We start from the raw sequence: 15,758 nt of genomic DNA, 5'->3' as shown, positions 1-15,758 counted from the left end.
GCGCTCTATTGCCAAACATTCCATTGAGATATGGAGTCTATTAGACCAAGAGGCCCCAGATATCTGTTTTATTACAGAAACCTGGTTACACGAATATGCTCTTCCGGACATATACGTTGCCTTCCCCCCCCAATATAAGATAATCTGTGTAGAAGCTCATGTTGAAAACCATCAAGAAATCTGCATTTTCAAGATAAAGGGCTGCCAAAACGGATCCTGGAGGGGGGCTTTAATGTATCGTCCCCCTGGACCCAAAGGCGATTTCTCAGATAAACTATTGGAGCTTTTAGCTCCCCATGTACTGGCATCAGACAACTTTCTCCTGATTGGAGATTTTAACTATCACGTAGATGTATTGTCCGACTCCGATGCAGAGAAATTGATCTCTAATATGAATATTTTAGGTCTCGCCCAACTGGTGCATGAACCCACATATACTGCCGGTCATACCCTTGACCTTCTTTTTACCAATCGGGTCGAGATTACTGTAATATCTCCAGTTCCATTATTGTGGACCGACCATTACCTTTTAAAATTTTCGATTCCCATCATGTTAATAAAAAAAACCTTGAAAATAGATTCTTCTTTACGCAGACCATGGCATAAAGTTACTTTGCCTCTCTTTTTAGAGCATTTCTCCCTTGATTCAATCAGTCCTGATATGGGTGTAAATCAGACGCTACAGATCCTAGAGGAGGCAGTTTTAACCAAATTGGATGGAATCGCTCCTTCTGTACAGGTAAAGACCAAGATTAGAACCGCCCCATGGTTTACTGACCAATTAAGAACTATAAAGACCACATGTCGTACAGCAGAACGCAAATGGCGTAAGAGTAAAAACTTGGGTGACCGCGCAACTTATAAGCATGCTCACCATTGCTATATGACTGAAATTACAGTGGCTAAGAAATCGTTTTTAACGGATAGGATAAATAAGGCTGAAAATTCCACTAAGGAATTATACCAAACTCGTTTCTCAACACTGGGTAGACTCCCTTTCTAACTTCTTCTAAGAAAAGATTTTAGCCATTCACCAATCTCTAACTCTCCACGGTAACAGTTCCTATCCAGTTGACGAGCCTGGCGCTCTCGCTGCTTCCTCCCACTTTCTCGATTAATTCATTTAATGTGACGCTAAACTAGTCTCTAGCGCCATGCAAAAGATAAAGTCCGGCTCTCCCAGTGACCTGATTTCTCCTAAGCTATTTTTAATTATTGCTCCTGTGTTGGTAGAAAATATTACGGACCTATTTAATAAATCACTTTCGGAGGCTGTCTTTCCTTCGAGTTGGAAGATTGCCCGTGTGAAGCCTATCCTGAAAAAGCCTACGGCCGACCCTAAACTCCTCTCAAACTACCGTCCAATTTCTTTACTTCCCTACCTAGGGAAAATATTGGAATCCCTTATCAATCAGCAGCTTGTTGTCCATCTGGAGAGTTACAATCTTCTGGACCCCTCACAGTCTGGTTTTGGGCTGCGCATAGCACAGAGATGGCACTGGTCGAGGTCACAGATAACATCAGACGTGCTCTGGACAGACACCAATCAGTCATTCTCGTCCTCCTCGACCTGTCGGCTGCATTTGACACCATCTCCCACAGTATTTTAGAACAACGGCTTTGGGAGACTGGTGTCAGAGGCAAGGCCCTGAAATGGTTCAAAAGCTATCTATCAGACCGCATAACTATTGTCCAGACTGGAGTCAGTATTTCCTCCGCAAGATCTGTTACGATGGGAGTACCACAAGGTTCCATCTTGAGTCCTACACTCTTTAATCTGTACATGACTCCATTGGTCTCAGTGATTAGAAATTATGGATTTGATGTCATATCGTATGCTGACGACACTCAAATCATAGCTACACTGGGTCCTGATACGATTGAAACCAAGGTACGCTTTAAAAACTGCATGTCCCACATTGATAGGTGGATGAAAAGTAACCATCTCCAATTGAACGGTACTAAATCAGAGATTATGCTTTTTGGGAAAGCGTCTGAACACTGGTCGCCCGACTGGTGGCCATCCGACCTTGGCAAGAGGTGGTCCGCAATTTGGGTTTTTACATGGACAATCAATTGTCCATGAAAGCCCAAATAAACCATATTGTCAGTTCATGCTTAGAAATAATGCGTACTATGCGGAAAGTTTTCAAATGGATTCCCATGGGGGCTAGAAATCCACTGATTCAGGGTCTTATCACTAATCGAATGGACTATGGTAATGCGCTTTTGCAGTCCATAAATGAAACTTTATTAAATAAACTGCAGATTCTACAGAATACTGCAGCCAAAATGATCCTGAACCTGCCGCATAGAACATCTTCCACTCCATGCTTGAAAGCTTTACACTGGCTTCCAGTGAGAAAGCAAATTCTTTTTAAAGTCCTCTGCCTTGCGCATAAACATCCGTATGGGAAAGGCCCACAATATTGGTCCAAAAAGCTTTGCTGGTATAAGCCTCAGAGGACACTTAGGTCCAGTACTATGTCACTGCTCACCCCTTTCAGAATAAACACAACGAGACAATGTGGTAGATCTTTCTTGTATCTTGCACCGTCCTCCTGGAATAAAATGCCTGTATACCTACGATCCATTCCTGTTCACAGCTGTTTCCGGAAGAACCTGAAGTCATGGCTGTTTGATCAGTAATTCCTCCTTCCGTTTCGACCAGAGTCGCTGCAAGTGCCATGAGACTCTTCGGAGTGATATGTTTTGCGCTATAAAAGTGCCTTTCACTTGACTTGACTTGACTTCCTTTTTTGCACTGCTCAAAGAGCAGTGGGGCAACGCTCCTCTGCCTTAGTGTAGAAGCGACCACTGCACTCTGGTGGTTCTCAGGTAAAAGAGCAGGTCCAACCTTCATTCCTCAGGCAGCAAGGCAGCCCTTCTTGCAGCAGGGGAGCAGGGTCATCCTTCCAGCAGCAGGGCAGCAGAGCAGTTCTACTTCTGAGTCTCCCACAGATCCAAAAGTGATCTGAAGAGTTGCTCTGAGGGTTCAGTATTTATACCGTGGAGGCAGTTCTGTGGGGCGGGGGAGGGGGAGGGGCAGGGTGGGGAAATGTAAACACCAGAATATGGATGAAAGGAGGTAAGTACACATTTAAATAAATAAAACGATGCAGCGCGCGCAAAGGAATTCGTTTTATTTATTTAAATGTGTACTTACCTCCGTTCATCCATATTCTGGTGTTTACATTTCCCCACCCTGCCCCTCCGCCGCCCCGCCTCACTGCCCCACGGAACTCCCTCCACGGACCGCTACTGCTGGTGATTGCTATGAAGTGGTAGAAACTTCTACATTTCGCCCCACACCCGGTTATAGAATTTCCTTTCTCCCCCGGTCCTGATCCCAGGATGTCTGGAGTCAGAAAAGGCTTGTATGAAGTTCTTTGTGTCTATACTGAGGCAGCTCCTTTGAAGTGCAAGTGTGGGAGGTGATAGCTCCGCCTCTCCTCCCATCACGTTCGGATGGCCCCTCCTATCAACACACAGGAATACAAAAAGGCAAAGGCCAACTGACAACTACACCTCGTCATGTGACCCAAGACACAGGCTGCAAGCCCCAAATGGTTAGGATAAGAAAATGTCAACGTCCTAAAAGTGTCTTTTTCAGAATTGTGACTTAAATTCGACTTTACTATAAAGAGAATGTTAAATAACAAATCTTAAGAGCCCAAACAGGACATTTCAACCTGCTCACAAGCAAACGTTATCCCTTGCAGGCCTTGCAGTAGTGAAAAACGAATTAAAAACTATTCACTACTAGCATAGGTAAAACTTAAGAGTAGTTTTTCAAACTTTAAATATACGATGTACCTTGCCCTATGGTCTATTTTGAGCCCACCCTAGGGTTGACCTATACGTACTTAAAAGGAAGTTTAGACTTGGCAAAAGGTTTATTTTGCTAGGTCAAAATGGTAGTTTAAAACTGCACATGGGCTGCAATGGCAGGCCTGAGACATGTTTCAAAAAGGCAGTGTAGTGGGTGGCACAATAAGTGCTGCAGCTGTACTATTAGCATTTAATTTATAGGCCCTAGATACACGTAGTACCACTTTACTAAGAACTTACAAGTAAATTAAATGTGTCAATCACGCGTAGGCCAATTGTACCATGTTTTAGGGAGAGAGTACAAGCACTTTAGCACTGGTTAGCAGTGATAAAGTGCACAGAATTCTAAAGAAAACAAAAACAACTTCAGCAAAATGGGTGGGGTGAAGGCAAAAGGTTTGAGGGATTATCATATACCAAAAAGGACCTACCCAGAATGAATTTTTTTATTTTTAATAGCACTGTGAACACTCTATAATCAATACCTGTGGCTCGTTCAAAACTATTGTATTTATTGCCACATGTGTGGAAAATGTTACCATTCGCCAAACGCGTCTAGTATCACAGGCTATTTGAATAAAGACTCCTATATGTCTCAGTGTTTCCCTGAAATAATGTGCTATAAGGAAAGCTAAAAAGAACCACTAGTGTGATACCTATTCAACCATAGAGATGGAAAAAAGGTGGAGGGGGCAGGCAGTGCCTCACGGAAGTAACCCCAACGAGGATGCGTAGACAGGTACTCGCCTACTACCTCACGTTCTCATCATAGGCTACTGCCGCCAAAACAGAAAGGAAAGTATACATAAGAAACTCATATTAATCCTAATAACTGGTGTCTAGTGAAACTTATACTCTACTGTGTGTCTATAATCAAAGAATAATGGAAGTGTCGACCCAAAAGCAGGAAGACTGAGTCTGATCAGGACCCACGTCACTCCAAGTTAAAACCGAGCACGACTACACTGGCTGTGTGAGACTTTATTCTATGCTGTGTGTCTGCTCATTAAAACCAACATGTTTTGTTGCCTGTTTAAATTAGCGGCAACTTCTTCAGGGCTAGGGTCGACTGGCCTCTCTGCGTTGCTAGTTCAGACCAGTAGTTTATCTGTCTGCACCGTTATGGTTGTTGTCTTTCAGCATACCTCAACCCTTGGTGTATGTAGATGTGTATTACATCAAATAGTCCTGGACTGCTTGCCCACTGGCCGCGGATTCACGTTTCTCGTCAGCCTTGCAGTCCGGATGTCGCTCACCTTGGATTATCACCCAAGTATAGCAGATCTAACAAAGTACACTTGCTATGTATCCACAATACAAAATAGAACCCACTGTCGCTGTAGCCACATTCACTTACTCGCTCTCCACATTTCCACAGTTTGGGAAACACTGTCCTAGATAGCAGAGTTAGCACATTTATCATATTCTTGTCAGTGCAATACTTTTTCTACATAAGACTCTGGGTAGTTTGGCCCTAACACTCTCTCTGAAGAAAATGGGCTGAAGTAAGTGTCTCAGTGGTGTTCATGAAGTCTCATTCAGCCAGTGCATTTCACGGCCTGGTTCGCCTAAAAAAGGAGAAGGCATCAGCAAGGACACAACAGAGAGAGAGTGAGAGATGCATTTTGAAGCAACACAATGACCTCAAAGATACAGATTATGTCATGAAGCTGCAAAGGATCCTCTCAACGCTGCTAAGAATAAAAATCAAGGGTCATAATGTCCAGCGCTGTCACCTGAACAGTTTTGGTCATCTTCATCACTAATGTTGTGTTCTCCAAAGGGTAGGTGTACACTGCTTTAACTTGTGGAAATTCAGTTTATTATATTAAAATAAACGCCACCCAAGCAGTCAGACACCTTCACCATTCCTAACTGTATTCAATCTGACCATCAATGAACTTTCTAGGGAATGTTCTAAATATACACAAAGAAACCGTTAGGGGCCTGATTGTAGATTGGAAAGTAAAACTAAACAAGACATGGAATATGTAGAACATTTAAAGTTGAAAAAGTCCACAATTTCTTTGTAAATATACCAGTTCCTTCAGCTATTAGTGTCTTTCCCTTTACCTTCCAACTCTAAGTCAGACCCTTATTTTCTAACATGACGTTTGCTGTCTGTATTCTCAGGAAGACCTCTGAATCCTGAACACCTAATCCGGAGCTGTGTAACCAATGTCATCTGTACTGTGGTGTTTGGGCATCGTTTTTCCTTGGAGGATGATGTTCTGCACAGCCTCATGGAAGCCACAAAAGCTGTTGTACCTTTTCTGAGTTCCTTCTGGGGCCAGGTAAGATACTGTACTTTCATTTTATCTCTCTGATTTATTGTATACTTATCATATACTTTAAGGCAACAAATACATTGCCAGATAATTTAAGATGTGAGTAGGCAGTCGTACATATCTGCTTTGATGGTAAAAAATAAATAACAGTTAATAATAATTAGTAAGAATATCTTGGTGGCAATGTTTGTACTGATTTCCTGTAACCTTCAGATTTGCACTAGTCTTCTCCTCGGCTGTATAGTTGATAAATTCTTCCAACCATACTTCAAACTGCACTATTCGGCTATTGTGGGCAATAGCAAAGCAACATAAACAAATTTAGAGTTTTTATCGTTAGAGTAGCACTCTCATCATCACAACAACTGATATTAATAATCCACTTTGCATCAATCTGCAGCCTTTTATGTTGGATTACCTCTAAGAAACTTTTCACAAAAGTGTTGTAAAGGCAGACATTATGAGTACATATGAAGATGACCAGGTGCATCTGTTTGACATATACAACAATATTTATTTTCACTAAAATTACCTTTTCACCAGGCTCTAAATAAATACTGACATTGAAATGTCATGGCAGTAGAGAGGCCAGAGAATGTTTAACCACATGATACCATTCCTCCCCAGTAATATTGCTGTTATTTGATATTCTCTGTTGCCTGGTTAGCTATGTCCGCTTCTCTGTCCATTAATGTTCAATAACATTTTGCTTTTAATTTTTTATTAATTATTTTGCACTAAGTTCTTTCAAACAGTCTTCCTTATTCAATGGTTTAAATAAATGAAGGATCTGGAAGTACTGAAAACCCATTCTGGCATTGTCAAGATGATTTTAAAGAGTCAGCTGCATTGATAGGGCTGTCAATGCTATTGATATCCACCAACTTCTGTACAGATATTGATGATATTTTGAATATATGTGAGAATCTTAGATTAGTCAGGATCAGTGCTTTGCATATTATTTGAGGCATATTGCACTTATGAAAAAAATACTTCCAAATGTGACAAAGAATCAGCAGGAGTGTTAGTTGTTTAACGTTTTCTAGGTGAGACAAACCTATACTCAAACCTATTTGCTTATTTTCAACATATGAGATTTCTAAACACTGAGATTTGAGCCAGTGGTTTGTGGTGTTTCTGTCACTATAATCCTCCTTTCTTGATTGACTGGATTACTGATTTCCAGTAACACTTATGTTAGAACTGGGGGTCTCTAGTTGGCAGAGGTAGGTACCTCTGACCAAGTAGGGACCCTTGCTTCTAGTCAGGGTAAGGGGGCTACACTCCTAAATAACCTCTGTTCACCCCCTTGGTAGCTTGGCATGAGCAGGCAGGCTTATCTCAGAGGCAGTGTGTAAAGCATTTGTGAACACATACAGTAATACAGTGAAAACACTACAGATGGACACCACACAGGTTTTATAAAAGTATTCTTTATATAGACTTAACACAAGACCCAAACGACAAAAATCCACAATACTGTAATCAAAAATACACTTAAAGATGGTAGAAATATTTTAGTTCAAGTTGATGGTAAATGCAGCACGTTTCCCACAAAAGTACTTAAATGCGTAACGCAAAACAAACAAAAGGTTTGCAGGGAGGGTGATACGTCGGCTCTTTACTTCGGGGGATGCGGGGCGTCTGTTACTGCGATCCAGTTACGATGCGAAAAGATGGCGCCCTTGATGCGATGCGACGACGTGAAGATGATGCGTGCACGCCCGACGGCCGTGCGGCAAGCTCTGTAACTTCTGAGCCGTGACAGGCCCTGCGACACGCTTCTAGTGATGCGATGGCGACCCTTGCGGTGGCAACATGCTTCTTCGATGATGCGACGATCAGCAGATGCAGTGGAGATAAGCTTCTCCGGTGATGCGACGGCGACCCTTGCGGTGGCGACACGCTTCTCCGATGATGCGACGACCAGCAGCTGCGAAGGAGACACGCTTCTTCGGTGATGCGGCACGCTTCTCCGGTGATGCGACGGCAAAAGCTGCGGCTGTGACACACTTCTTTTCGTTGAGTCGTGCTTCCAGCTCCCAGCGACACTCAGGCTTCTACAGACAGAATCCCCAGCAAGGGAATTCAGGGGGGAGCTGGTGGTGAAGTATTGTATCCCTGAGGCAAGCACAGTTCAAGTCCTTGGAGATTCTTCTTCAAGATGATGAAAGTTTCAATAAAAGTCTTTCCCCTTTCCTTGGCAATCAAGAAACCACTGCAGGCCAACCCCAGAAAATAGCACAGGGGCAGTCAACTCCTTCAGCTTCTTTGGTTCTTCTCCTTGGCAAATGTCTGTCTTGTTCCCAGAAGGGATCTAAAGTCTTGGCGTCTTGGCCCCAATATTTATAACAGTAAATCCTTTGTCCTCTGAAGGCAGAGGGTGCCTGAACCTAGCCAAAAACAGTTCTGTACAGCTCCCTGGCAGGAGGTGGAAACAGCATTGTTGAAGGCAGCTCTGGCCCAGGTAGCTGAAATGAAATCTCCTCCCCTACTCTCTATTCTTTAAAGGCTGGGGGCACTGAAAGGAAATCTTCGCCCCGCACTCTCTATTCAGCCAAGGTCCTATTCAGCCCAGCCCTGACCCATCAGACTTCTGGAGCAAAAGCCCTCCTGTCACTCACAAACCAGACATGCAATACACAACCTAGCAAAGGCAGGCTGGATGGTTAGGCAAAAAAATACCTACTTTCTAAAATTGGTATTTTCAAACACAGAATGTTAAAACCAACTTCACTAAAAGATGTATTTTATAATTCTGAGTTCAGGCATGCTTAATTTGTTTTTCTACCATGTTATAATCCAACTGCCTATTCTGGCCTATGGGGACAGGTAGCCTTGCAGTAGTGAAAAACGAAATTGGCTGTAATTCACTATCAGGACATGCTACACACATCAGGGCATGTCCTACCTCTTACTTACAATGCACCCTCCCCGTAGGCCTACCTTACGGGTGTCTGATATGTAGAAAAGGGATGGTTAGGGACTGGTAAGTGGGTGCACTTACCAAGTCAGCATGGCAGTACTAGACTGCACACAGGCTCTGCAATGGCAGGCCTGAGACACACTTTACAAGCAGCTTCTGGGGGTGGCACAACCAGTGCTTCAAGCCCACCAGCAGCATTTGATTTACAGGCCCTGGGCACACATGGTGCACTGTACTAGGATCTGACAAGTAAATGAAATAAGCCAATCATGGAGTCACTAATCCTTTACCTCAATTTAACATAGGGAGTACTTGCACTGTGGCAGTGAATAGCAGTGGCACAGTGCCCAAAGCATCTAAAACCAGCAAAACATATCAAAAACAGAGGAGACAATGGCAAAAAAATGGAAGGGAGACTCCTGCCAATGGTACCAGGTCTAACACGTGTCCCCTCCAGCTGACATGTGGGGAGAACTACCCATCCCCTTGGGAGTTCTCTTCACTAAGGTGGAAAAATCTGGACAGACCATCAGCATTTTGCGTGTTCTGTACCAGGGTGGTGTTCCACAGTGAAGTCCATCTCCTGTTGGTTAAGTGCACCATCTCAACAACTTTGGATTCTCACCCCTCATCTGCATCTGCCATCTGAGGGGCCTGAGGTCGGTCTGAACCAGGAAGTGAGTCCCAAACAAGTATGGTCTCAACTTCTTCAGTACCCAGACCACAGCAAATGCCTCATGCTCAATTACACTCCACCTCTATTCCAGTGGAAGTACCCTCCTACTGATGAAGGCTACAGGTTGGTCTAGGCCCTCCTCATTTATCTGTGAATGAACAGCCCCCACACCATGCTCTAAAGTGTCTGTCTGAACAATGAATGGTTTTGAGAAGTTGGGCGCCTGAAGCACGGGTGCTGTGCACATGGCAGTCTTCAGGGCAACAAAAGCTCAGTCAAGAGTGCAACATTGTTGCTATACCCCGTGACAAACCTCCTGTAGTACCCTGTGAGTTCTAAAAAGGCTCTCACCTGTGTCTGGGTTTTGGGGGGTTCCTATGCCAGGATGGTATCAATCTTCGGTTGTAGGGGCTCCACCTGGCCGCTTCCTACCTGGTGCCCCAAGTACACCACAGAACCCTGCCCGATCGGGCACTTACTTACCTTGATCGAGAGGCCTGCTTTCCGCAGTGCCATCAACACTTCCCAAAGGTGGCGCAGATGTTCTTCCCAACTGGCGCTGAACACTGCAATGTCATCCAGGTAGGCGGCACTGAAATTCTCCAGCCCAGCCAACACCTGGTTGACCAACCTCTGGAAGGTGGTAGGGGCATTCTTCATCCCAAAGGGCATAACCCAGAATTGGTAGTGCCCATCTGGTGTGGAGAATGCTGACCTCTCTTTGGCCCCATCGGTTAAGGCGATCTGCTAGTACCCAGACCTCAAATCAAACGTGCTGAGGTATAGTGCAGCCCCTAGCCGATCAATAAGCTCATCAGCTCTGGGGATAGGGTGCGCGTCAGTCTTGGTGACTGAATTGAGTCCTCGGTAGTCCACACAGAACTGGAGTTCAGGTGTGGCACCATGCGTGGCAGCCTTCAGGACCAAGACCACTGGGTTGGCCCAAGGGCTGTTAGAGGACTCAGTCACCCCTAAGGCAAACATCTTGGAGACCTCCTCCTTGATCAAGCTCTGACCCTGTCAGTCACTCTGTAAGCCTTGGGCTTAACAGGACGACTGTCCCCAGTGTCCACATCATGGACACACCACTCAGTTACACCAGGAACCAGGGAGAACAGATCCGAGTATTGCCCCAACAGTTGGCGACAATCATTCTGCTGCTCAGGGGTCAGCGATGTAGAGAGGATTACACCATCCACTGACCCATCTTGCTCTGTTGCAGACAGGAGGTCAGGAAGAGGCTCAGTCTCCTCCTCCATTCCAGCGTCTGTTGCTAGGAGCATGCCCACTTCAGACCTCTCTAAGTGGGGCTTCAGGCGGTTAACATGCAGGGCCCGCAAGGGGTTCCTGGGAGACTGCAAGTTCACCAAGTAGATGACATCACTCTTGCTCTCCACCACCTCAAATGGTCTGGTCCACTTATCCTGGAGCGCACAGAGCTCCACTGGGGCCATGACCCAAACTTTCTGACCAGGTTGAAGCTCAACCAGAGTGGCATTCTGGTCGTACCACCGCTTCATCTCCTCCTGGCTGGCTTCCAGATTCGCCTGAGCGAGTTGTCTGAATCGCCTAGTCTGGTTCCTGAAGGCCAGCATGTAGCTATATACATCCTGGGGAAGTTTCCTGGGAGCTTTCTCCTAGCGTTCCTTAACCTGACTCAGAGGTCCTCTTACCGGGTGACCAAACAGCAGTTCAAAGGGGTTGAACCCCAGGGTTTTCTGTGGCACCTCACGATATGCAAAGAGAAGACATGGCAAGAGGACGTCCCACTTAAGCCTCATAGGTTCCTCAAGACCCATAATCATGCCTTTGAGGGTTCAGTTGAATCTCTCAACCAGCCCATTACCTTGGGGGTGGTAAGGAGTTGTGAACTTGTATGTTACACCGCACTCCTGCCACAGGGACTTCATATACTTAGATATGAAGTTTGAACCACGGTCTGACACCACCTCTCTGGGGAATCCCACACGGGAGAAAATCCCAATCAGTGCACGTCCCACCACGGGGGCCGTCACTGTCCTGAGCGGGATGGCTTTCGGGTACCGGGTAGCATGGTCCACTAAGACCAGGATAGACCTGTTGCCCATGGCTGTCTTGGGGTCCAGAGGCCCCACAATGTCAATGCCCACCAGTTCAAAGGGGGTTCTGACTACAGGAAAAGGTTGGAGAGGAGCCTTGTGCTTCCTTCCACTTTTACCACTTGCCTGGCAAGTCTGGCAGGTCCTGCAATGAGTATCTGAACTCTTGCGCATTTGAGGCCAATGAAAGTGGGAAACAAGCCTTTCAAAGGTCTTGTTCTGCCCCAAATGCCCTGCCAAAGGCGCATCATGAGCCAAACCCAGTAGAAAGGCTCTGAAGCGCTGGGGTACCACCAGCACACGGGCTGACCCAGGCTCAGCAACCTTAGGCTCGCTATACAGGAGACCATTCTCCCAGTAAATCCAATGTGATCCAGACTGATCACCTGCTGCCTGGTTTGTGGCCTGTTGCCGCAAACCCTAAAGAGAAAGGCACTTCTTCTGCTCCTCACAAAATTCAACCCTGGAGGGTCCTCCTACGTGCTGCCAAAGGGTCAGCTCAGGCAGGTCCCCTAGTTCGGCCACTTGCTCCCCTGTAAGCTCCAGGGCATCCCCCTCAAGGTCTGCCTCCTCCTGGACCGTGGGGGCTGTCTGCCCGTGCCCCCTACCTCTTCTCTTTAAGGCAGATGTCTGAGTCATATTTTCAGCCTCCAGGTCCTCTTGAACACCCTTACTGGCTGCCATAGACCGAGTGGTCACACTCGCCCGCTCAGGCAGACCCAACATCTCCAAATGAGACCTTCTCTCCACCTTAGCCCAAGGGGAGTTCTCCAAATCATTGCCCAACAGACAATTAACAGACATGGCTGGCCTCACATCTTCTTGAAGAGTACCTGAGACCCCCCCACTCAAAGGAAACCTGAGCCACCTCACACTGGCTCTCTGAGTTGTCCGTGGCAACTACAAGGAAGAATACATGGGGGATCACTTGGCCTTAGAGACCAGCCGACAACTGACAGCTGTCAGGCCCCGGTGTCTCTCAGAGCCTCCACCCTATGGCCATTGATGGTCACCCACTGCCTGTATTTCTTAGTGTTATCAGGCAGCTGGGTCCTAGGGACCACCTCACAATCTCCTAAAGAGACAAGGGGCATTTCTGCGGGACCCCACCCACCTTGGGCACCCATCTCCTCCCCTCCCAGGGCTACACTCGCCATCTGTCGGGGTGGTGCACGGGGTGGTGCACTGGGATCCCTCTGGGTACACTGGGGATCATACCAGAGATGGCCCACTTGACCACACTTGAAACATTTAGGGGGGCCCCTGTGAACAGGTCTACCTGTCAAGGCCTCTGACTTCTTCTCAGGGGGAGGCTGGGTACCCTTCCCTTGGTTCCCTTGGGGATTACTTTGGGGCACTTTCTGGAACTCCCTCTGTTTACCCTTGTCCCCCCTACCCTTCTGCTGGGGACCCTGCCTACCTTTGGCAGAGTCTCCCACATGACCCTTGTGGTCCCGGGTACAGACCCAGTGGTCCGCCTCCTCAGCAAGCTTCCTAGGGTTAGTTAACTTGCTATCAATAAGGTGCTGGCATAGCTCTGGAAAAAAATTACCAGACAAGTGATTCCATGCAAACAAATCATAGAGCTCCTCAAAAGTGTTTACTTTGCTATCCTTCAACCAACCATCCATAGCTCTGCAAAAGAAAGACACATATTCCACCCAAGTGGTTGTCTCCAGCTTTTTGCAATTCCTGAACCTCTGTCTATAGAGTTCTGGGGTAAAACCATATCTTGTCCTCAGGGCTTCCTTCATGTGGGCATAAGACATCTTATTCTCACTGGACAGGTCTAACAAGGTATACCACCTTTCACTCAGAAAGCGGCCCCACAACCCCAATCCCTAATCCTTCTCAGGGACCCGGTGGGCCACCATTGCTACTTCATAGGCTGCAAACCACTGCCCAATATCTTCATTTTTGTGGAAATCTTTGATGACATCCATGGGAATATATACCCTGCCTTCTGCAGGCACAGATGGTGCGCTGCCACCAGAGGGGGGAATTTCTACGTTTTTAGCTTTGATCTCCAACTCCATCAACATTCTCTCATGCTTTAATTTCATTCTCTCTCTCTCCAAGGCTAGCCTGTTATTCTCAAACTCCAGTTTCTTACTCTCTAGGTCCTTCTGACCCTCCATTTTGAGCCTGGCCATCTCCATTTTGTGCCTTATAATTCTCTACCTATCCTCCAGCCCTCCTGGGGACAGGTCTTTGGAAGAAACACTTCTGCCTGGCGGGAAAGGTACTTTCTCCCCTGCTGGACCCAATGGCCCATCTAGTTGCTCCTCTGCCTCCACCACAGGGTGTTCCACATTCCCAGAGGAATTTCTAGCTTCCAACCAGGCCCTCAGTGCCTTTTGGAACTCATCCTACTTGGTGAGGCTTTGAGTAGCAACTTTAAAGTTTCTGCAGAAGTGTTTCAGCATTTTCACAGTGTTGGCATCCACCCTATCTTACTCAAAATCTAGATCCAAAGATGTTTTGGAAGCTGTTTGTCTCATGGCAATAAGACTTGGTAGTCTTGAGCAAAAACTAACAGTTCCAAGGAAAAAAAGAATTCTACTAAAAATGTATGTGGTTGCGTTTGGTCGGCACTCACTAGTAGTGTACACCAATTACTGTATATGAGTCACAAATGCAAGTCCAGAATCCCACCGCTGCCACCAATGTTAGAACTGGGGGTATCTAGTTGGCAGAGGTAGGTACCTTTGACCAAGTAGGGACCCTTGCTTCTAGTCCGGGTAAGGGGGCTACACTCCTAAATAACCCCTGCTCACCCCCTTGGTAGCTTGGCACGAGCAGGCAGGCTTATCTCAGAGGCAGTGTGTAAAGCATCTGTGAACACATACAGCAATACAGTGAAAACACTACATATGGACACCACACAGGTTTTATAAAAATAAGCATTCTTTATATACACTTAACACAAGACCCAAATGGCAAAAATCCACAATAATGTAATCAAAAATAGACTTAAAGATGGTAGAAATAGCTTAGTTCAAGTTGATGGTAAATGCGACATGTTTCCCACAAAAGTACCTTAAATGCGTCACGCAAAACACACAAAAGGTTCACAGGGAGGGTTATGCGTTGGTACCTTGCTTCAGGGTATGCGAGGTGTCTGTTCCTCAATGCTTGTGCAAAGTAGGCAATGCGTCTGTTCCTTACCGGAGAGGAGGTGATGGGTCGAGCTCTTACTGCGTTCCGGTTATGATGCAACAAGATGGCTCTTCGATGTGTTACGACGATCCGATGCGATGCGAGAAGATGGCGCCCTTGATGCGATGCGACGACATGAAGACGATGTGTGCACACCTGGCGGCCGTACCGTGAACTCTGTAACTTCTGAGATGCGACAGGCCCTGCGACACGCTTCTACGGTGATCCAACGGCGACGCTTGCGGTGGCGACACGCTTCCCCAGGGATGCGACGATCAGCAGATGCGGTGGAGACATGCTTCTCCGGTGATGCGACGGTGACCCTTGCGGTGGTGACCAACTTCTTCGATGATGCGACGACCAGCAGCTGTGACGGAGACATGCTTCTTCAGTGATGCGACTGCGGCCTCTGCGGTGGCGGCACACTTCTCCGGTGATGTGACGGCAACAGCTGCGGCACGCTTCTTTTTATTGAGTCACGCATCCAGCTCCCAGTGACACGGAGGCTTCTGCAGACAGAATCCCCAGTAAGGGAATTCAGGGGGGAGCTGGTGGTGAAGTCTTTTATCCCTGAGACTTCAGCAGGAGGCAAGCACAGTTCAAGGCCTTGGAGATTCTTCTTCAAGATGATGAAAGTTTCAATAAAAGTCTTTCCCCTTTCCTTGGTAATCAAGAAACCACTGCAGGCCAACCCCAGACAATAGCACACTGGCACAGGGGCAGTCAACTCCTTCAGCTTCTCTGGTTCTTCTCCTTGGCAAAGGTCCGTCTTGTTCCCAGAAGTGATCTAAAGTCTTGGG

General features: G+C 46.5%; 1 protein-coding gene across 2 annotated transcripts in view; it reads left to right on the top strand.

Annotated features, from left to right (window-relative positions):
• LOC146786204 (cytochrome P450 2J5-like) overlaps positions 1-15,758 on the top strand; it is a 647,500-nt gene that overhangs the window by 186,465 nt on the left and 445,277 nt on the right. For both annotated transcript variants that reach the window (XM_085635780.1, XM_085635781.1), the window contains exon 4: positions 5,965-6,125. In XM_085635780.1, coding sequence (XP_085491906.1) covers positions 5,965-6,125 — 161 coding nt within the window. The remainder of the gene's footprint in view (positions 1-5,964; positions 6,126-15,758) is intronic.

The sequence above is a fragment of the Triturus cristatus genome, chromosome 11 (genome assembly GCF_964204655.1).
Source record: "Triturus cristatus chromosome 11, aTriCri1.1, whole genome shotgun sequence".
NCBI lineage: Eukaryota > Metazoa > Chordata > Amphibia > Caudata > Salamandridae > Triturus > Triturus cristatus.
This window is presented reverse-complemented; position numbering and strand designations above follow the sequence as displayed.